General features: G+C 57.8%; 3 protein-coding genes and 1 long non-coding RNA gene across 7 annotated transcripts in view; 1 reads left to right on the top strand and 3 right to left on the bottom strand.

The window, feature by feature from the left end:
• Positions 1-2731, bottom strand: part of NUP93 (nucleoporin 93) — an 86725-nt gene extending 83994 nt beyond the window's left edge. The window contains exon 1 of one of the 4 annotated variants that reach the window (XM_052796556.1): positions 2715-2731. The gene's annotated coding sequence lies outside the window, so the exon portion shown is untranslated. Of the gene's footprint in view, positions 1-1637; positions 1777-2186; positions 2208-2641; positions 2661-2714 lie in introns of those variants that run through there. The other 3 variants (XM_052796555.1, XM_052796554.1, XM_052796552.1) reach the window with 3 other exon arrangements.
• A 6195-nt stretch (positions 2732-8926) lies between these two features.
• Positions 8927-9814, bottom strand: LOC128146606 (metallothionein-2). The gene is made up of 3 exons (XM_052798128.1): positions 9693-9814; positions 9553-9618; positions 8927-9155 (listed from the first exon to the last, which is right to left on the bottom strand). Exons 1-3 carry the CDS (start codon positions 9721-9723, stop codon positions 9061-9063), a joined length of 192 nt encoding a protein of 63 aa, XP_052654088.1. The 5' UTR covers positions 9724-9814; the 3' UTR covers positions 8927-9060.
• A 3325-nt stretch (positions 9815-13139) lies between these two features.
• LOC128145848 (metallothionein-1) lies at positions 13140-14627 on the bottom strand. Its single transcript, XM_052796587.1, has 3 exons — positions 14428-14627; positions 13966-14031; positions 13140-13377 (listed from the first exon to the last, which is right to left on the bottom strand). The coding sequence occupies exons 1-3, from the start codon at positions 14456-14458 to the stop codon at positions 13283-13285; spliced, it is 192 nt and encodes a 63-aa protein (XP_052652547.1). The 5' UTR covers positions 14459-14627; the 3' UTR covers positions 13140-13282.
• A 3393-nt stretch (positions 14628-18020) lies between these two features.
• LOC128146305 (uncharacterized) lies at positions 18021-19832 on the top strand. Its single transcript, XR_008236726.1, has 3 exons — positions 18021-18106; positions 18189-18366; positions 19579-19832. It is a non-coding gene; the product is annotated as an uncharacterized LOC128146305 (long non-coding RNA).
• Positions 19833-21298: the final 1466 nt, after the last annotated feature.

Raw genomic sequence — 21298 nt, 5'->3', positions numbered from 1 at the left:
AGTGGTGTAGACCTACTGACCCCTCACCAAGAGCAGACACGCATCATTGGGGTCAACTCTTGAGGTCTCTTCCTGCCTTATTTTCCATGTTCCACAAGTGGAAGTGACCAAGTACAACCCAAATATCTGCTGCACATTTTCAAGAGATCACCCTCTAGTATGTAAAGCACGATAATAAATGTTTAATCAAACCTAGCAAAGGGGAAAATTCCATACCCTAGCTACACTAAAACCACATGAAATCAGGATAGGCCAGCTTAAAAACAAATACCTAAAAGCTCCAAGCTATATTTGGTACTCCATCTGGTACAACAGCCCATTCCCCCAGCAACAAAAGGCTGATGCAGGAAAATCCTGAACAGGCCACACAACAATCTTTCAAACTTACTGCTTCTTCTACCACCCACCAATTAATCCTCCCCTGCCTCCCCAAAAGAGTTTCAGTCCTGTATGTTTTGTTCTTCATCTCATCTGTAGGTAGACATGCAAAAGTCCAGTCTTTTATGATCTCAAAGAGCTCTTACAGTACATATGTTGAACAAAAATGTTTTTTCAAAGTTTTAAAGGCAGCATCATTCATTTATTTGCCCTTGTACTGTGAGAAAGGACAAATAAGGGCACGCAACTTCTCTATTCTGTTGATTATTTAACCTGGAACCAAACAGTAGGCATTGTAAATGATTTCTACCAATATATACTATCATGCATTTGTCAACACTGCCTTTTATCTGCCATCTGACTTTGAAGTTCCTCACAGTGGTCTCAAGCCCCCAATGTCCTGAATAACTGACTCAGATGCAGTTTTGCCATCTTATCACTCTCCCTCTCTTCCAAACACTTAGTACTTACTTTAAGCACCTGACTCTCACCCAACTCAGCAGGGCACTAACTTCCACAGGGTGGCAAACTGACCCTCATCAAATAGAGCATTTAGTTTTGTATTTGAAATTCCTTACATGAAAACCCAGATCCTCCCCCCTCACTGAATTTCCTGTGATATTATCACCACAGGAACATTATGGATTTAGATGACAGAATCACATACATCCTCCAAGCAAGTTTTAAGCTTTTCCTATTTGTAAGCCCCTAGAAGTTTTCCCAAGGAGTCAGAAACCCTTTTAGAGACACAACGTAAGCAAACAGCAGTAAATCACACAGGAAGTAGCTTCTCTTTGTTACCCTCACCTTAGCTCTCCATGACCTAACTACTGTCCCATAAGACAAAATGACCAAATTGAAGGAGGAGGGAAGTAGCCCTTGTTTGCACTTGGACTTTAATTCAACCCCTTCCACTCACTGTTAATATATTCTGGTTTAGAATAATGTTGGGACACAGATGGCACCCAGCACTCCACAGCAGCTGCTAATTAAATACCAATACGCAGTGCACCCACAGCTCAAGTTTTAACACAAAGGCAGTTCAACATCATGTCACAGAAGTCTGGCTGTTACCTGCAGTTGGGACCAAACAGCCAGAGTAAGTTGCTCTGTACACTTTATGATGAATCCAGGAAAATCAAAACCGTAACATGGAGTGAATCTTGCCTAGGAGGGACTAACAAATAGCATTCCTTAGGTTCAGAAATAGAGTTCTGTATCCAAGATGCTCTGTAAGAAATCCTTATACTCATTTTCACCTGTTTTGCACAAGAAGTCAGCACTGCTGTTGGTAGAGAGGACTTGTGAGCTGGGGTAGGGGGAAAAGGCTAGTCATCATTCTCATTCAAGGACAGTCTGAAGCATCCACGTTAAGTGTTTAAAGATAGCCATCCTGTCCTGCATCGAACTTACTGATCTGAAAAACACAAAAGTCCTGAGTATTGTATATGCTTTACCTTCTGCATTCAAAAGTCTTCTATATCCTGACAGGAATATATAAAAGCAATGCTCAGCAACTCCAAGGTCACATGAGCTTACCAAAACCTGCCATGAAACAGAAGTTGAGCCAGCAACAGCATAAACACTGTGCCTTTCATGAGCTCCCACCACCTGATACCTGGCAGCAGGTGCTCTTCCCCCAGTCAGGAACCAACCAGTAAGCCCACTGTGGCAAGGAATGTCATTTCCCCCCCCCCCCCCCGAACTTGAAATGGAGACTCCAAATCACATGCATACACAGACCCACCATCCTGACACCTCCCCAGTCAAACAACAAGCTTCTGCTTCCTGAAGCACCAACACGGCACCTTGGTTAAATGCAAAGCTCCCTTCTACAGCTGGGCTTTGCACTGCCGACCAGCACAAAACAGCTCGGATGAAGAGACTACTCCTCGCACAGGCAAGGCCAGCCCCGCTACTTTAAGGCGGGTTACTTTTCGGGCAGATATATACAGAAACCCCGAGGAGCCCCAGAAAGGCCCACGGGGAGGCCTGCGAGTGCTCCCCACCAGCCTCCCGCCGCAGCGGCCTGCACTGCGGCTGAGGCACCCGTCAGGAAGCGCCAGGGGCCGTACCGCTGCCCGGGGCTGCTCACGTCCTGCCTCAGGCAGCCGCCTCCCTGAGGGGGCTCTTCCCAGGGGAGGCCCCGCCGGAGCCCCCCACCGTGGGGCCCGCCCGGCGGCCAGACAGAGGAAGCCCCGGGCGAGGGGAGTCTGCCGAGGGCTCAGGACCGGGCGGGGGGTTAGAAGCCCACACCGCCCACCGAAGAAGGGAGAGGAGGAGGAGGAGGAGGCGGCGGGAGAGGAAGCCATGACACGTCCGCGAGGCGCCCTCACCTGCCCGCCGCGCTGGCCGCCGCGCTGGCCGCCGCGCCTGCCGTCCCCGCGCCGCGCGCCCCTATTGGCCGCCCTCACGCCCTTCCCCGCACTCCCATTGGCCGAGCCGCCACGCTTCCCCGCGCCGCGCGCTTCTATTGGCCCAGCCGCCGCTCTTCCCAGCGCGCCGGCTCCCGCCCTCTCGCGACAACAGCTTTATTGAGGCGCCCGGAGGCGGACACGGACAACGTGTTGGGGGGGGCGGAGGGGGGCGCGCGCTGTCTCCGGAGCCACCGGGTTCGAGGCTGCCTCCCGCCTCCCGCCCCGTGTGCTCGGCGCTGCGCATGCCGCACCGCGGCGAAATCACCGCCAAAAGAGAAATACAGAAAAAAATAAAGTGCATGGGGCTTTTCCTCTCTGTCCTCCCTCTCCCTTCACAGTCACCGCTAACTCATGCTGACAAACCCCACCTTGAGAGCTGATTCCTTGGGAGGTGAAACGAGGGTAATGAATTCATCTCACTTTTCCCTCCTATGGCCAAATACACCAGCAAACCAACCCACAGCCAGCAGGTACTCTCTCCATCACCAGTGGAATAGTGTCCAGAAGGTATATAGGGATACACTGCCTTTTCATCCCCTCATGGGCACATGCGCATAACAGTGGGGGAAAGACATTAGCACAAGCCTTACAGCAGAAATTGCTGATGACCCGGGATTTGTAGGGCAAGATCTGGGAACTGGGAAATTTCATGGACCCTGACAGGGCACATGCAACAGCCTACTTATGTAAGAGGTGATGGATGGACCTCATCACTGCTCCAAAACATCACCCATCAAACCTTCAAAGTCCCTCCCTCGTAACTGCAATCATGTGTTTTGTCTTTCCTAAGGCTTGTTTTAACAAACAGCAGCAAGAAACACTCCCCCACTCCCCTTTGCCCAGCTCTTTCCATACCCCACTGACTTTCTCCCCTTTGAAGAGTTATTCCTGCTGAGGAAATCCCTAGCACCATGATCCGGTTGCAGTGACCCCCTCGGATCCCATTTCATGATACCCAGCAAGGGAAGCAGATGCAGCACCAAGATTTCCTACAGCCCTTCAAAGCTGAAGGGATTTCCCCATTAATACAGCCTCTACTTCCAAGATTTCCCATGTAAAAAGCAGTTCCTATGCCTAAGACAACTCTGAGCCCAGGGGCAGCGCTGGCACAGGCTGCAGTCTTTACCCCCTAAATGCTAAGTGCAGGCAGGGGGATCAGGGTGCTTCCCTGCCTGTTGATTCATGACCCTGCCCACTGGCCAGCGAAGCAGCTGTGCAGAAATCTGCCCTCACCAGGATGCACTTGGGCAAATTACACCCCAGCCTGCCCCAACACCAAAATCCAGATTTTTACAAGGGCATCTCCTTGCATGCAGGACGACAAGCATCAAAACATGGCTTTCCTCAGAGGTTCCTGGGGCTTTTTTTTCTTTGCCTCACGAAATACAAGTTTTCTCAAGCCATCAGAAAACATCTCCTGCCACTTCATTTTTTCCCGGTTGCAAGCATCACTTAGGGCATATAAAACCACCCAACATGGCTCTAAAATGTAGCTAGCTGGGGAGCTGCCTGCCTCGATGCCTGCCCATGCCCCAGCCCCTAGGGCAGGAACATCTCTAATGTATGGCAGAGATTTAAGGCCCCATCAGAGTGCAGGACAGCCCAGAAGCACTTCTGCTATAAATTACAGCCCTGCGGGGGCTGCCCCAATTCCACCAGCCCTGCTTCAGGTCTCCGAGGAGGTGAAGGTGACTTGCAGCCATTCCAGCTCAGGTGCCTTCCCCAGAAAAAAAAAAAAAAAGGTGCAAACCCCGAATTTTGTCCCTCCAAGGCGGTTAGGTTGCTCTCCCTGTGCTGTGACACTCGACGGTTGTTCAGTGGCTGGCTAGTATTACCAAAAAATCAATTTTTTCCAATGCTGGGTGCCTGCCTGGCTCCCTGCAGCCTGTGTTCTTTGTAAATCTGTAGTTTTAACTCTTTCTGATGTATTTAGAACTGCATGCTGAGACCTGGCACATATAAAACATGTTTTTCCTCTGCCACGGGCTGAACTGTGCCCTGGGGTCTGCTGCGTTTGGACTTGGCCCCAAGGTGCCCAGTTACACACTCCATGGAATTTCATCCCAAAAATTAGCAAGAGGAGAGTGCTTGTGGCACTGGAGTGTTTGGGGCAGCCACTTCAAAGGGTGCGCTGGTCCCTGGCAGGATGCCCCGGTGGATGGGTGCCCTGATGGGATGGATGGGTGTCCTTCTGAGATGGGTGCTGTGGTAGGATGGGCATCCTGGTGGGATGGATGTCCTGATACGATGGACGTCCTGCTGGGATGGATATCTTGGTGGGATGGGTGTCCTGGTGGAATGGATGTCTTGGTGGGATGGGTGTCCTGGCAGGATGGGTGCCCTGGTGGGATGGATAACCTGGCAGGATGGGTACCCTGGTGGGATGGGCATCCTGGTGGGATGGATATCCTGGTGGGATGGATATCCTGCTGGGATGGGTGCCCTGCTGGGATGGGTGCCCTGCTGGGACAGATGTCCTGGCAGGATGCATGTCTTGATGCGATGGGTGTCTTTGCGGGATGGGTGCCCATGCCACCCCAGCTCTCCCTGAGCCTGCCCAGGCTCCCGGGGCAGCTTTCCAGCGGGAGGAGGAGGGCCCTGTGGTGCCCGGGGACAAGCGCTGGTGCCCCCCGGAGCGGCCTGGGGGGAGCAGCCGCCCTGCAGGGCCGGTGACACGGGGCGGGGAGCCAGGCACAGGCCGGGAGAGCGGGGCTGGCCGGGCGCCGGTGCTGCGGGGCGGCGCTGGGACCGGGCAGGCAGGTGGCAGCAAATCCTTATGGAAGTGCTCGGCTGCGGCCGGCCGGCGGCTGCCCGCCCCGGGGAGACTGCTGCTGCGGCCGGCGGGCAGCGTGTCCGCTGCACGGGGTGCCCGTCCTCTCTGCACAGGGTGCATGCCCGCTCTGCGCTGGATGCATTTCCCCACCGCACAGGGTGCCTGTCTGCCCTGCACTGGGTGCCTTTCCTCCCTGCACTGGGTGCCCAGGGTGCCTGTCTGCCCTGCACTGGGTGCCTTTCCTCCCTGCACTGGGTGCCCAGGGTGCCTGTCTGCCCTGCACTGGGTGCCTTTCCTCCCTGCACTGGGTGCCCAGGGTGCCTGTCTGCCCTGCACTGGGTGCCTTTCCTCCCTGCACTGGGTGCCCAGGGTGCCTGTCTGCCCTGCACTGGGTGCCTTTCCTCCCTGCACTGGGTGCCCAGGGTGCCTGTCTGCCCTGCACTGGGTGCCTTTCCTCCCTGCACTGGGTGCCCAGGGTGCCTGTCTGCCCTGCACTGGGTGCCTGTCCCCTCCGCCCTGCACTGGGTGCATGTCCGCGCTGCACTGGGTGCCCAGGGTGCCCGGCCCCTCCGCACTGGGTGCCTGTCTGCCCTGCACAGGGTGCACGTCCGCGGTGCACTGGGCGCACATCCCTCAGCACAGGGTGCCTGTCCCCTCCGCACATGGCGTATTTCCCCTCCACACTGTGCGCATGTCCGCCCCGCACTGGGCGCCCAGGGTGCCCGTCCCCAGAGGACGGGGTGTACCTCCCCAGCGCACAGGGTGCTCGTCCCCTCTGCACACGGTGCATGCCCCCCCTGCACTGGGTGTATTTACTCTCTGCACAGGGTGCACGTCCTCTCTGCGCACGGCGCTCGTCCCCTCGGCACAGGGCGCCTGTCCCGTCTGCACAGGGCGCCTGTCACGTGCAGAGGGTGCTCGTCCCCTCTGCACCCAGCGCGTAGCTCCTCTGCACAGGGCGCGCAGGGTGCGCGTTCCCTCTGCTCAGGGCCATGGAGGCAGATGCACCAGCCTCGTGGGGCTCACGCTGAGCCAGAAGCGGTGCTGAGCACAGCCCCCCCGGGGTGCTGCACCCCGCTGCCGGGCTGCCCGGTTGGGTGTGCGCCCAGGACACCCCTGCCCCAGCTCCCCCGGGTGCCCAGGGGAGACGCGCAGCCACCTCAAACCACCTCTGCAAGCTGAGCTGTGCTTTTCTTTGAGGGGCTGCATAAAGCACACCGGTCTCTTCTTGCATCAAGCCTTTATTCCCATCACCCTCTGGCTACACACAGCTGTGTGCAGGCTGAGAGCATCTCCCGCTTCAGTAAAAAGTAGGTTTTGTCCACAGAAAATGCTCCCGAGGGGACCAGAAAGCCCCCAGCCACCTCACTGAGAGCAGCTACAGACAGAGCCAGGCGCTGGGCACATCCCAGGCCAGCACCTCCCATGGGTGCCTGCACCCATCCCACTGGTCTTGTGGCTTTCCTCACCCCAAATCACACCTGGCAAGGCTGGAAAGGGCATTGAGGCTGGGGGTCCACAGCTCTCGGGCAGCTACTGCTGCCAGACGGGCGCAGGCAGAACCATGAGCAGGCAGCGGAGGCTGGCAGCGGCATGGTGCAGAGGCGCATGCCCACGTACCACCCTGGCATGCCGCTGGGAACAGGGAGCAGTTGATGCCCCGGGGCACTTCCTGAGAGGGGAAACCCCATCCGCGCCCCAGCTTTGTTTCTGGTGCAGCATGCGGGCGCCTGGCCCCAGGTGGGGGGGCTCAGCCCACAGCCCCTCCTCTGTATGGTCCGGGGTCGCAACCCTGCTGCACCCGGCTCCAGCGTCGGGGCCGCGTCGGCCCTCTGGCAGTCTTGTTTTCCAGCAAAGCATCTTCCCATGAGATTTATTGTTTTTTAAATGCATTTAGGGCAAGGCAGGCCCTTAAACCCTGTCTCCAGCGCTGAGCCCCTGTTGCAACAGGCAGTGCTGGTAGGCTACTTAAGCAAAAGACACACTAATGCAACCAGGCAACGCATTTAAAAGGCAAATGGGTGCTGAGCTGGGTGTTGCTTTTCTTAGCAGCGAAGCTGAGTGCTGAGCAGGCTGGGCACCCACTGCAGAGCCACGTGCTGAAGCTGGGCAAACCTTTGGGGAAGGGGCAAGCAGCTCCCATGGGTGCCTGGAGCATCCCCAAGCGCTGGTATTGCCATGCTCCCCCCTTGCAGACACCCCACCTTGTGCCACCCAGCCTGGAAGGAAGGGACTGCATGGCTATCCAAGGGCCTCCATTTCAGGGTTGCCCCAGCACGTTGCTTTTTAAATTCATCCTGTGCCTGGCCACCAAGGGTTGGAGGAGATATCCCTGCCAGGCTGAGCTGTCCCCCTGCCCGGAGAGACAGGGAAGGGGTGACAACAGTGGGGTGACAGCCCTGGCAGCAGGGCTGGGAACCTGCCTCCGTGGCAGGGCACACCCAAGGGACATGTACAGGCAGGCAGGGGCTCCTGTGTGTAAAAAGTGACTCTTTCACTTGGCAGAGATTTTCAGAAGCAAAACACAGCCCACGCACCTTCCCATCACCTCCTTACGCTCCCAGCACCCACCGCTCTGCAGCCATGTGCTGCATTTAACCCACGCAGGGCTTATTCACAGCTATGGTCATCTGCCCTCCTAGGCCTGGAGGTCATCACAGCTCCAAGCAAGGTGCTCCCCAAAAATGGGCTGGAAAAAAAGTGCTCAGAGGTCATGCCTGCGGCAGGAGGAAGCAGGCACCATAGCTGGAGGTCTGTCTTTGGCATGGGGAGGCTGCAGGGAAAGCATCCCTTTGGGGATGGATCTGCTCTGCAAGTGGATTGGGATTTGCAAAGCATGAGCTCTTGGAGGGCAGGGGGGGCTTGTCCCTGCCCATGAGACAGCCATGTCCCCACTGGGGTTCAGCCAGGTGCCTTTCAGCAGCAGCTCAGGGCAGGCAAGCTGCCAGCCTATGCCACCCCCCCCCCCCCCACTTGTTCCCACAAGCTTTTTCACCCAGAGGAAGTCCCAGGGTGTGGGAGCCCAGGATGGTGCACAGACACCTGCCACAAAGCCAGAGAACGGCAGGAGGGGGCTGGAGAGCCCCCTGCCCCACACCCACCAGCATGTCACCCCTGTCCTCACTAGGAGACCAGTACCTTAAAGACTCCCAGAACCACCCCACATGGAGGATGAGGGCTGTCCCCCACCCAGGGAACCTGCTTTTCTCCCCCAAGGAAGTGCAGAGCCCACTCAGGGAAGGCCATGGGGGTGTTCCCAAGCAGCCCCCCACCACCCCAAGGCAACAATTCCCCCACAGGAGTCACAAACAGCAACAGTGCTCAGCCTCCAGCCCTGCCCAACAGCAACACTCATACCTCCAGTCAAATTCCTTTATTTCCATCCAGTCTCACCACTGGTACAGAAGATACAAAACATGAAAAAATAGGCTTTTTTGTGCCCCCCCCCCATCCCTGAAGCATGCTGGCTATTTACAGGCAGACGTGAGCGGCTCAGTGGCAGCAGCTGCACTTGCTGCTAGCCGGCTCCTTGCACACGCAGCCCTTGGCACAGTTGCTGCAGCTTGCAGGGCAGCAGGAGCAGCAGCCTGGGGGGGACGACACACGAGAATTAGGGGGTGGGTGGGAAGAGATGGGGGTCCCATGGGACAGGGGCACCCTATGGAGAGTGGGACACCCCCCCCAATGGGCAGGACTGTGATCCCAATGGGGCAGTGGTTGGGGGTTCTACAGGGCCGGGGCACCCCCAAAAGGGGAGTGGGGGGAGGTCTCCAGGGGGCGGGATCCCCATGAGGGTCCTGCAGGGCAGGGGCACCCCGTTGGGGAACGGTGGGGTCTCCATAGGGGATCCTACAGGGCAAGGGGGGGGGGGGGATTCTCTATGGGGCAAGGGTCAGGCAGTCCCCATTGGGGTCCAACAGGGCAAAGGCAGCCCCCCTCCGGAGAGACTGGGCCCCCCACCCCCGGGCTGAGCCCCCCACTCACTCTTGCGGCAGCTCCGGCAGCGGCAGTTCTTGCACTTGCAGGACCCGGCGCAGGAGCAGGAGTCACCTGGGGCGGGAGAGCGGCCGTCAGCCGAGGGACAGGACGGGACCGGCCGGGCACAGCCGGGATGGGGCACTTACCGGCGGCACACGAGCAGTCCTGGGGGTCCATGGTTTGGCTTGGTTTGGTTCAGTCCGCCTCAGGTCGCCTCGGTTAGGCTGGGCTCGCAGCAGTACGGACGCGCCCCGACCGCCCGGTATTTATGAGGTGGAGGCGCGGGGCGGTGCTCGGCGCTGCGCACGGCGGGGCGGGACCGCGCTCCCCCGGGGCCGTGCCCAGCGCGGGGCCGTGCTCACCCCGGGGCGGTGCCGTGGTGCCGTGCTCACCCGTGGCCGGGCCGTGCTCAACCCGGGTCACGGCACTGTTGTCCCCGTCCCCCGCCCCCCCCCCCCCCCGCGGCTCCCAGCCCGCTGTGGGGAGGCTAGGGCATCCCACCCGCACCCATTTCTGCCACCCCCCCCGGCAGGGTGCTGCACCCTGGGGGGCCGAGATGCTAGAAGATGCCGGGGGGAGGGTGTGACAGCGCTGGCATGGCACTGCCACCAACTCTTGCACATTTGGGACAGCCCCGCAACACTGCCTGGCCCTTCCCAGCCCTGTGTGCCCAGCGCCGGGGTGCAGCTGTGCCGCCCATGCTTGGGAAGGCCGTGGAGTGTATGTGGCTGTCCCCAGGGATGGGACAGTCTCAGCATCCTGCCGGAGAGTGGTGTGGCCCTGGGGCAGCCCCCGTGGGGCTGGGGTGCTAGGCTGGCCCCCCAGGAGGGCTGAGCACTGGGATGCACCACTGGGATGCAGGGTGGGAGCGTGGCACGGCCAGCTGGGATCTGCTGGGAATCATGGCTTCGTGGCACCCGTGTGTTTCCCCTTTGTCACAGCGTTTACGTGCCAAACTAGCTTCCACCGCGCTCACAGCCAGCTCGGCACACGGCACAGAAAACCGCTGCTGGGCCAGGGACAGGCCGTCCTCACGCCTGTCCCGCTGCTCTCGGTGGTGCTGGTGTTGCAAACGTGGCAAGCAAACGCCTCAGAGCTGGCACTGAGGACGGGATTCGTCCCTGTGGAGCCCAGGGCAGCAGGCCCTGGGACCGTGAGAGGGTCAGTTTCCCTGGGAGGTCGTGCCAGGGAACGGCTTGTGCTTGTTTGCAAAAACACAGAGGTGTTTGTTTTTTTTTCCTGGCAGTGTTTTGCAGGCAGCAGCAAGGCAGTGTAAATATGAGGCTGAGCCAGCAGGCATTGCGCTTGCTGCTGGCTGAGCAGGACAGGAGAGGTGAAATCACGGTGCACGTGTGGTCTTACTGCTCATAAACGTGGGTTGTGAAATCGCCTCCCGGACACCGCCCCCCGCCCCCAGCACGGTGCTGCAGGCCGGTGCTGCCCCCCCCCAGCCCCGCCTCTGGCAGCGACAGGCTCTACTGCACCCCTCTTTGTAGGAAGGAGAGCTCCCTGCCACCCAAAATGGGGACATGGACACCAACACGGCACTGTAGCGAGAGCAGGGGGTGAATGTGGAGGGGCAGGGCTGCAGGGGAGGCGGAAGAATTCCCTGATTTCTGGGAATCCTGCATGTCACCCATGGAGGGGCTGTGCCAGATCCCGGGACACGTCGTTCCGCCCCCCCCCCAGTCACTGCCAGCAGGAAGGGGCAGCGCAACATCTCGACGGGACCGTGCGTGGACCTGGGACGGGAAAAGAGCCCAGAAAATGCCCTGTTTCCCAATCGGGGCATTTCCACTGAATAATGAAGTCACGCCGCAGCAGGACAGGGAGGGATGAGCCATGACTCCCCCGAGCTGTATGGGCTTGCCGAAATGCCGGGGTGCAGGGCACGTGCCAGACATCAGCGGGGAGAGGGGACCTCGGGGGGGTTTCCCCACGTCACTGCTGGTCCTCCGATTTCCCACGGCTGACAGGGAGTAGTTAATCCTGAGGCTGTGCCCTTGCAAGAGGAGTGCCAGGTCTAACTCTGATTTTAGAGCAGCCATAAAGCGAGCAGAGGAACCGCAGCTGCCCAGCACAGGTCTCAGGACTTGGAGCTGGGCTGCTGGGACCCCCGTCTACCCCCCACTCCCCACGCAGACAGGGGACAGCATCTGATAGCTGCTCTCCATCATGCTGCCGTGGGGCATGGGGACGGGCACAGGGCAGAGCCGTGGGGCAGGGCCGATGCAAACCCACCAGGGACAGTGAGGCTGGGAGGATGCTGTGAGCCCTGCTGGTTAAACCACATGTTTGGGGATAAATCCCATTAGCAACCTCTCCTTCCTGCTTGTTGTGGGCTCACCAACAATGTTTTTGCATGATTGGTGCTTAAATCTCTCTGGGTAGGAAGGAATAAAGATAACCCTGCTATTTGCAGAATGGAGTTTAGGTTGAAGTTCCAGAGCTGGTGCTGCACCCTGCCAGCAGCATGCCTGCCCTGCCCTACATTCTGCTGGCGTTGGGACGTGCTTCACACCCGTCGGAAGTGTGGGGTGATGGTGACATCTCAGGGGACGCCCTGGGGGAAGAGCCCTCCCAGAGCAAAGGGGTATCCCCTGGGGATTGGCACCACGAGCAGATGGTGGGCAGGGGTGCCCTTGGCCGTGCCAAAACCCTGGCTGAGTCCTGGCAGCAGTGGCTGGATGGTTCAGGAATGGTTTTGCAGCTAAAAAGAGGCCATGAAAGGCTGCGTTTGGGGAGCACAGGGACAGGCAGGACCCCTCGTGTGTCCTGGGAAGCAGCACGGTGCCACATGGCACCTGGGGTACAGTGTCCTGGCAGCAGCATGGCTGCGCTTCGGCAGGGTGAGCATCACCCCCCCCGGCATGGGCATTGCATCCCATTGTGGGCATTGCACCCTAGCATGGGCATCGCACCCTTTCACAGGCATTGCACCCTGGCATGGGCATTGTGAGCCATTGCAGGCATCCCATCCCCTTGTGGGCATTGCACCCTGGCATGGGCATCCCATCCCATTGCAGGCATTGCATTATGTGCACTGCACCCCATTGCGGACATTGCACCCCCTTGTGGGCATCACACCCCGTTGTGAGCATCCAGGTCACCTGGGGCTCCCCACAGAAGCACGCTGCCAGGCTGGCTGAGGTGGTGGGGAGGATAAGCAGGGTGGTTCTTCCAGCCAGTTCAACTAAACTGCCGGGAGGAAAACTAAACCCGTTCCCCCACCACCCAACCTGCCGTGGAAACGTTACCCCTGGAAATGGGCAGGGCTGCAGCAGTTAGTACGCTGTCAGTGAAGGCTTGTAATAACGAGTTGCTCATTAGCCCCGAGGATTTCTGGTGGAGGAGAGAGCATGCGATTTGCCCTTGGGTAACAACAGGGCGGGGGAAAAAAAAAAACTATAAAATACCTTCTTGTGCAGGGAAAGTGTAAAAACAAAGAGTCGGAGCTGCTGGTAGGGAGGGCAGAGCCAAGATTGGAAAAAAGGAGCAAAAATAAGACGCGGGCTCTTTGCCATGACCCCCCAAATGCACTGCCCTCCCACTCCCCAGGGAAGCCGCCCCATCCAACAGAAGTGCCAGGTTCCTTATAGACCTTTATATACACATCACTTTATTTAGGTCGTGCATGACAAACACTAAAGATATCTGAACACATATATATAAAAAAACCCAACATACACAATAAGGCTATTCTTCTTCGGCCCCCCAGATGTGCAGCTGGGGGTCCCTATTTGCAGCAGCTGCACTTGGCGGAGGGGGGCCCCTTGCAGACGCAGCCCTGTGCACACTTAGCACATCCTGCCGGGCAGCAGGAGCAGCAGCCTGTGGCAGAGAGAAAAATAAGTCAGGGTCGTTCGTGGCGGGGGTCTCAGGGTGGGGTTTGGGGGGGGTCCCATAGGGGATGGCTGGAGACCTCCAACTGACCCCTGTGTCCTTGCCTTTTAGCAGCATCCCCATTCCTGGTGGCATCTCCTGGGGTGTTTTTGCATCCAGGGCCAGCACTGGGGAGGCAGCAGGAGGGTGCGGGACTCCCAGGGGCTCACCAGGGGCTCCCCAGCCCCTCTCTGTGCAAACCCTCCCACACATGGCTCTGCCCGGGGGTGACGGCATCAGGAGCAGCCGGAAGAAATCCCGGTGCTGGTTTCCTCCTGGGGCATCCCTTTGTGCTGATCCTGAGGTGCCAGTGAGGGGTACACTGAGTTCTGGGCTATACCAGGTGGCTTGTATTGCCTGGCGGCTGGTGGGGGGGGGAATTCACCCCATGCTCCTTTGGGGGCAAAAAAATATGGGAGGAATAAACTCAACTCTGGCCATGCTGAGCCTGATTTGATTCCAGGTGCGCAGGCATGTGTAGTGAAAACCCCCACAAGCGTTTCTGCCTACCCCATGGGGCTCAGAGACCCCCCTTACCTTTTTTGCATGATGTACATTTGCAGTTTTTGCATTTGCAGTTGTCCCCGCAGGTGCAGGTGCCACCTAAAACACAGAGAAAAGGAGAAAAAGGCTTGAGAGGAGGTGGTGGGAGGGGATCCCCCCATCCCTGGGGCTCAGCAGGGACGCTCTGGGGCGAGGGCTACAGGGAGAGCATTGCCATCCGCCCTGAGCATCCGCTCTCCGGCAGCACCGGCTGGCCAGGGCTGATGCTTCGGCCATGCTCAGCGGGAAGGTCACAGCATTCTCGGCCGCTTCCCAGTGAGATGCTCCAGGTGTGACACTGCCACGCTGGGAGAGGATTTCAGCAGCTGGCCCAGCCAGGATGACAGCATCAGGGATGGCAGAGGAGGCCGACAGGCGGGAGCATCGGTGGTCCCACCGGGATGCTCTGGCTCCCGAAGCCCCCCGGGGCCAACGCGGAGGGAAGCACTGGCTTACCCGTGGCGCAAGGGCAGTCCTGCGAGTCCATGTCTGCCTGGGCTGGCTGCCGGCTGTCAGACACGTTGGGCTATGGAAAGAGCGGCTTTGGCAGGACTCGCAGCCGCCTCCTATTTATCCTTGGCCGGGTGAGAGCGAGTGCAAAACCTCCGCCCCTCGCAGCCTGCGCACGGCTCAGCCCGGCACCTGCCCCAGGCGCTGCTGATTCACTCCCTGGGTGGCCAGGCAGGACCTGGGGCTCCCATGTCCCCCCTCCCTGGGGTGCCGGTGGCAGCGGGGAGGGCTGCCTGGGTGACCGCTGCTCTTTGCTGAGATGTTGGTGGGGGTCCAGAGAACGGCCAGCTCACATCACACGGATGGCACCTGCCTTGGGAGCACTGCTCTGCTCCCAGGAGCTGGGGGCTGAGGGGGTGCACCCAGGGAGGCCCCCACAGCCCAGTCCTTTGCCAATATCAATCTGTCAAGCCCGCAGATAGCTCGGGGGGTGCATTGATCCCGGGGCTGCCACCACTGCCGGCAACTCTCAGCCCCCTCTTCCCAGAGCCGGCACGGTGGGGTGATGGGGAGCTGGCACAGCGGGGTGACAGGGATGCAGCCCCTGCCCCAGACCCCGTCCGATGGCTCCGACACCCTTCCCGTGAGCGGGAGCAGCAACAAGCTGGACTGGCCTGGCCAGAGCCTGCCGTGCCCTCCCAGCGCCCCGGGACAGTGGCGCCCACGTCCCCTCGGCGCCGCGCATGGCACCTCGGGGGCCTCGTCTCCTTCCCGGCTGTGATGCTCCGTCCCACTCATCTGAATTAATTTCTGTGCACCATTAGCTGGGTGTGCAGGGGAGGAGGGTGGCGGGCGAGCTGCCATCACCCTAGTCAACTCCTCCGGCGGGTTTTACCCACCCACTCAAAAGAGCAGTGAGGGTTTGGGGTGGAAGGCATGAAAAAAATGATGCTTTCTGAGGGTTTGGGTGCAGGGAGGGACTGTCCCACAGCCAGGAAGCATTGCCAGCTGTGGAGCGTCCTTCCTCCTCACCCCTGGGTTTTTTGTGTTCTCCCTTGTGTCAGTGGTACCCCATCCCGGCTGCCCTGTGCTCTGAAACTCCTTGGCTTTGGGATTTTATCCCGGCTGGGTTTTTGCCTGCAGTGCCTGGCTAAGGTGGTTTGTCAGAGGCAACGCTAATCCAGCCGAAACAGTGGGCCAGGGAGTATTTTTACCACCCAGCTGTCTGGGCATGTTTGGAGCTTGTTGGGTGACCTGGTGGGGAGCGGTGCCAGCGCCCCGACTCGGCGTCTCCTCCAGCCCAGCCAGGCCAGGGTGGGAAATCGGTATGTAAAAGCCTGAGGAAGGCAGAGCCGATGGGCCCCTTCCTTGCCCCCACTGCCCTGGCAGCGGCTTGTTGGTGACCCAGCGTGCCAGCCCTGCGGTCGTGTGAGTGTCACGCTGATGATGATGCACCGGGGCGTGATGGCAGGGGATGGTGCCAGGGACCAGGCACGTGCCAAGGGCGTCAGTCGCTCCCGTGGGAGCAGGGAAACACAAACGTGCCGGGGAACACACGTGCAAGTGGCCACCCACCAGCGCTGGCTATGGACTCCTGGGCTGTGGGTGTCATGGCAGAGGGAGGGACATCTCCTCAGGGTCCCGCATGTGCTCTGCTCCTGAAATAACCAGCCAAGCACTCCCATGGTGCAGAAATATGCCCAGGGAAGTGCTTCCAGCCATGTCGCAATGGATGCATGGGGAACAGCAATGCCACCATGTCATCCGCTGTGTCCTCCCGCATGCCTGGCACCCTTGGCCACCCAGGCAAAGCCATGGTGTTGGCAGATAGCCCCTATCCCCAGCTGGTGGTGGCCCAGGGATGCGGGAACAGGGGGTTCCTCCAAAGCGGTCCCTCTCCTCCAGCCTGGGGGGATGAAGGTGAAGCCCATGCCGGGGAAACAGAACATCGGCTGCACTGTGCAATCTCTGCCATGAAAGGACGGGACAAAGGAAAAGCTCTCCAGCACCTCTTGTCAGCTCAGACTCCAACCCTTTTTCCTTTCTTTCCTTCCTTTCTTTGCACGAAGGAAAAAAGCATCTTCGAGGCGATGCAGGACTGGGGGTCAGGGCTCTGGGAGATCTTGTATTGCTCCCGGTCCATTCTGTAATTAATTTGGGATAGAGCTGGAGCAATGCGTTGTCAATCGGACATGCATCAGCTGGGCCACCTCCAGGAGCAGCCTGTAATTGGGATCATGAGCTATAGAGCCGGGACCCCAGGGAGACCTTCCTGCTGCTTAAATACTCCCTGTTACAAGGCCCCGCGAGCCCCAGTTTGCCTTCTGGCCCCTGCCCTCCATTTGCTGGGAGAGCCTGGGGGTTCCCCATCACTTAAATAAGCCTGATGCTGCTCCCCGGAGCTGAGCAAAATGGGCAGGATACCTGCGCGGCAATTACTTGCCAGCCCTTGCCATGCCAGAGCTGTACCCATTGGCGGCCGTGCCCCCTGCATGGGATTCCTGGCTGTGTCCCCAGGCACATCCGTGGCAATCACCCCGAGATTGCTGGGCAAATTAACGTGGGTGAGTCAGCGGGGTGCTCCAGCGCTCCAGGCACAGCCGGAGATGACGCTCACTGGTGGGACAGTGATGGCTGAGCCAGGGTAGTGGCTCTGCAGGGCATGGTGGGGAGGGGGCTCCCCAGAAAGAAGTGAAGGAGATTGACAACCTTCAGGAAGATGCGGTGGAGGCAGCCGTCCCTGCGACAGGCACCTGTGACACCCGGGGTGACTAGAGCCAATTGCCAAAAGCCGCTGGATGGTGCTGCGGCTGGTGCCGGCGACTGGCGGTGACTCAAGGCCAGTGCCAGGCGGGTGAGGAGGAAGGGGCAGCAGTTGGCTCCTGAGGAGATGACCTGGCACAGGTCTGCCCTGACTCCCCGCTGAAGGATGTGCGGCTCCAGTCACCCATGGTCATGCCGTGGCACGTGATGAACCTGCTTCTGCCTCTGGTTGCCCGTGATTTTCTGCAGCCGCCCCAGCACATCACCTTCAGGGGACCCTGCGGACAACTCCAGGTCTCCCTCTCCCCTCCCTGAGGGCACGGGTCTCCCCAAAGCACTTGCTCCAGGCTCGTCATCGCTTCCTGAGCAGTGCTGGGTTTGGTGACCCATCCTTCGCCCACATACAAGGTCCGATGCAGGCACGGGGCTCCACTGGCAAAGCACCATGACTCAAATCGGTACAGACCACGGGCAGGGATGCCAGGGAGCTGCGAAACCAGCGTGGGCACAGCACAGAGACCCCAGGGGACAGTCCCTGGGGGTACACCGCCCCTCACCATTGCCTGCTGCTGGCCAGGCAGGGTGCTGACACCCCGTGGCACCCCAGCTGTGTAGGGCACCCAGCGGTGCCCCCGATGCTGCAGCAGCAGTGAGAGTAGCTCGGCTCTGCCCACTCCAGCTGCCTGTTTGTGTTGGACCCTGGGCAGGAGAGCCACAGCTGGCCAAGACTGAGCTGCTGGGGGTGCAAGGAGCTGTAACCCACCCAGGATCAGTCTTTCAGGCTGAAATAGAGAAAATAAAGGGGCTTATGAATCCCTGCTGGCACCCAGCAAATGCACAGCACACTCGAAACTCTGAAAGCCAGCGGGAAGCCATGGGAGCGCTCACTGCTTAGAAAGCAGGCTCGGCTTTTATTTGACGGGTATCTCAGGTTATTATTTGCTGATGATAAACAAGCGTTTAAAACACGGGAAATAGGTGCTGACGTTGTTTTGTTTTGCCAGCGCTTGCCAGCCCTTTGGCAGAGGAGGAAGAGGATGAATCACCCCTCGCCTGCCCCGGGAAGCTGTTCCCAACTGCTCCCCATGTGCATAGGCAAAGCCTTGGAACCATTTGGGAGTGAAACCGGATCGTTGGGGTGACCTCACGCTGTGGAGGCTTCTTTCTTTTTCCCAGAAAACGGTGAGCAAAAACTTGTTCTGGTCTCAGTGGCAGACATGAGCTAAGCCCATTGTCTGCTTTTCCTCCTCACTCCTTCCCCAGGAGCTGCCTGCTTTCCTGCCAAATCCCTGCCTGCACCTCGATCGCAGCTTTGGGAAGATATACCCCAGCTGGTGCTTCTCCAGATGCTCAAAGATGTGGCGTGTCTCCATTTACCCAGGGAAATGCCCTCCTTAGCGGGCTTCTCTGGCCCACAATCACATCTGTAGTAACAGGAACACACCTTTGGCGAGGGCCTGCTCGCAGCGGGAAGGGGATAAGCAGATTTTCATTAAGCAGGAATTGCACCGCATGCAATACTGCAACACTTTCACAACCCTGCAGCACGCTTTGATGTGGGCTGTTCGGGAGCCGCCTTGCAACCCAGCCGGCTGCACTAGGGCTGGGACTCCCAAGTCTGGGTTTCTGAGCTGGGCTCAGCCGCCAGCTTGTCCTATGGCTCCGGGCAAAGGCTTGAAATTTATTCTGTATTTCTTATCTGGAAATGAGCTATCAATATTACCTTCCCCTTGAAAAAACAGTGCTGAGAGGGTGGTGATTTGCTAATTATTTATTCTTAGGAGGAAGGGAAAGGAAGAAAAGGTGAACCGATGCCGTGCAGTTGGGTCCAGGAGGGTGAGCCTGACCCCGCAAACTCCCACCACTTTTGGGGTGTGCATCCCGAGGGACCCCGGCACAAGGTGGGGGCTCCCACCTGACGGTATGGGGTTTTGGGGCCGGGCAATGTGTGTTCAGGCACGTCTGGAAGATGAAAGGGCTGATTCCTCTTTTGATCATGAAATTCTCATAAATGTTAATGGGAATTACTTCGAGGTCTAACAAGGGTAGAATTGCAGCCCCCAAGGGGAGGAAGGGGGTGAGGACCAACCAAGCTTTGGCTGGGAAATAAAAGGGCTCAAATTTGCCTTGTCCCCCACCTGCGAGAGCAGAGTACCAGTGGGTCAGGGGCTGCCCAGCATCTCTGCAGACCCTCCCAGGAAAGGGGGTCCCCAGGTGTTCCCCACCTTGCCCAGTACTGCTGGCACCTGCACAGGCAGGCTTTAAGCATCACCTTAACTCTAGGCATCGTTTTAACTCACAAATCTAATGATTTCCCAGTGTACAATTTGGATTTTCTTCTTTTTCTTTGGTTCCCCCCCTGCCACATCTTCCCTTCCCTTTTGCGTCTTTCAGGTTCCCACAGACTTCAAACTCACCTGCTCCAACTACTCGCCACCTCCCCCGGCTGAAACGTGACCTGAAGTTTCCAAGTATCGTTACCTTGGGCGTATTTAATTATTTTATTCCCCTTTAGTTGCTAATTAGAAGCCAAGAGTAGAGGGGATGAGTAATCCCCTGGGATGTTGAGCAGACACTTGCCTGAGCTTGCAAAGAAAACACCAACCCCCTCGGTATAAAGGCGTGAAATAAAAGGATGTGATATTTTCCTTGATGTCTTCATAGACCTGCTCCTGAAATCCCGAGATCGTGGTTGTCTACCCCAGAATGATTCATGCAGCTGCTGCGCTGGATCCTGCCTGCCCCGAGAGCAGCTACCACTGCTCTCGGGGGAGGCAGGATCCAGTGCAGTGACTCTTCCCATCCCGTATCTGAAGGCATCTCCCGTTCCAGGGACATGCATGGGAATGGGGGGAGAAACACTGCTCCGGCTCAGGCAGCAAACCTGGGATGGGGAAAGAGAAAAGCCCCTGCAGATAGCAAAGCTGGTTTGCTGCTGCTCAGGCAGGCTCGGTCTTCATTTTAAGAAGTATTTAGGTGTGCAGATGCAATTGCTCATCCCTCCCTGCTCCCTCCAGCCATATTATCCCCTCCTCAAGGGCTGGGGATGGTTATTTTTGCCAGCATTTTCCCAAACTTGGTATCTGAGCACTTCTCAGGGTTTAGCATCTCACCAGGGGAGACCAAGCAGGAGGACCTCCTGCCAGGCAGATAAAGGCATTGTGAATTTTCGGCTGGATTTGAAGTCTTTGCCAAGAAACAGCTCCTGGGTGGGTGACGATCCTTGTACCTGTTGTGCTGTCATGGCCAGCTTCTCCATGCAGCCTGCCTAGAAAGCCAGCAATCAGTGCCAAGTGTGTTTTGATTATATTATATTACATTACATTATATTATATTAATAGAATCATAGAATATCTCAAGTTGGAAGGGACCCATAAGGATCATCGAGTCCAAATCCACTATGTTATGTTATATTATATTATATTTGATATATATATATATATATTTATATTCCCCCAGGAGCTAGAAAAGAGCTAACACTGGTCACAGGGCATCGCCTTGCCAAGGCTGTGCAGGGCACTCCAGGGTCATGCAGGAAGGAGAATGGTGATGATCTCTTACTGGTTATTGAGACACCATCACTCTGGTGATGTATCTGAGTCACCCCTCGAGTACAGCCACACCGACCGCGGCTGTACAGCAGCCCCGGCTGTGCAGCAGTGATACCTGGGGGTTCAGTGAGGATTATATGGGATTTCCCCCCCCTATAAAAGTGGGGAAAGGGAAGGACCCCTGTCCCGAGCACTGCTGGACAGCTGTGACGTGAGCGGGATCATCGCCGAACTCAGGACTGGATGTTGTACATAGAATATAGATGACAGGCCTTTCAAACGAAGGGAAATGAATACTAAAAGTCATGATTTCAATTTTAAGAGTTTCAGAGCCAGCAAATTCAAAGTGGCAGCTATAACAGGCAGCGTAATTTAACTGTGTTGCAGACGCACCAAACTCAATACCATAATTAGAGGTGCAAAAGAATATTTACAGCCCAGATCATACGTATTTAGTGAGAAGTTGGAATTTTCATCTATTTACAATTTTACCAGCCTAAAAAGGTCTCCGAGCTGTGTTTTTTGCCCATTTTGTTTGGTTGGGTTTGCAGAGCCCAGCAGAG

Source organism: Harpia harpyja, chromosome 9, assembly GCF_026419915.1.
Source record: "Harpia harpyja isolate bHarHar1 chromosome 9, bHarHar1 primary haplotype, whole genome shotgun sequence".
NCBI lineage: Eukaryota > Metazoa > Chordata > Aves > Accipitriformes > Accipitridae > Harpia > Harpia harpyja.
The sequence above is the reverse complement of the archived record's forward strand: the minus strand, read 5'-3'. Positions and strand labels throughout refer to the sequence as shown.

Coding starts and splice junctions, on each gene's coding strand:
- LOC128146606 (XM_052798128.1), bottom strand. CDS start 9,723: ATGGACCCCCAGGACTGCTCGTGTGCCGCCG. Junction 9,619..9,692: donor GGACTGCTCGTGTGCCGCCG/GTAAGTGCCCCA, acceptor CTCCCGCCCCAG/GTGACTCCTGCTCCTGCGCC. Junction 9,156..9,552: donor CTGCCGGAGCTGCCGCAAGA/GTGAGTGGGGGG, acceptor CGTCCCCCCCAG/GCTGCTGCTCCTGCTGCCCT.
- LOC128145848 (XM_052796587.1), bottom strand. CDS start 14,458: ATGGACTCGCAGGACTGCCCTTGCGCCACGG. Junction 14,032..14,427: donor GGACTGCCCTTGCGCCACGG/GTAAGCCAGTGC, acceptor TCTGTGTTTTAG/GTGGCACCTGCACCTGCGGG. Junction 13,378..13,965: donor ATGTACATCATGCAAAAAAG/GTAAGGGGGGTC, acceptor TCTCTGCCACAG/GCTGCTGCTCCTGCTGCCCG.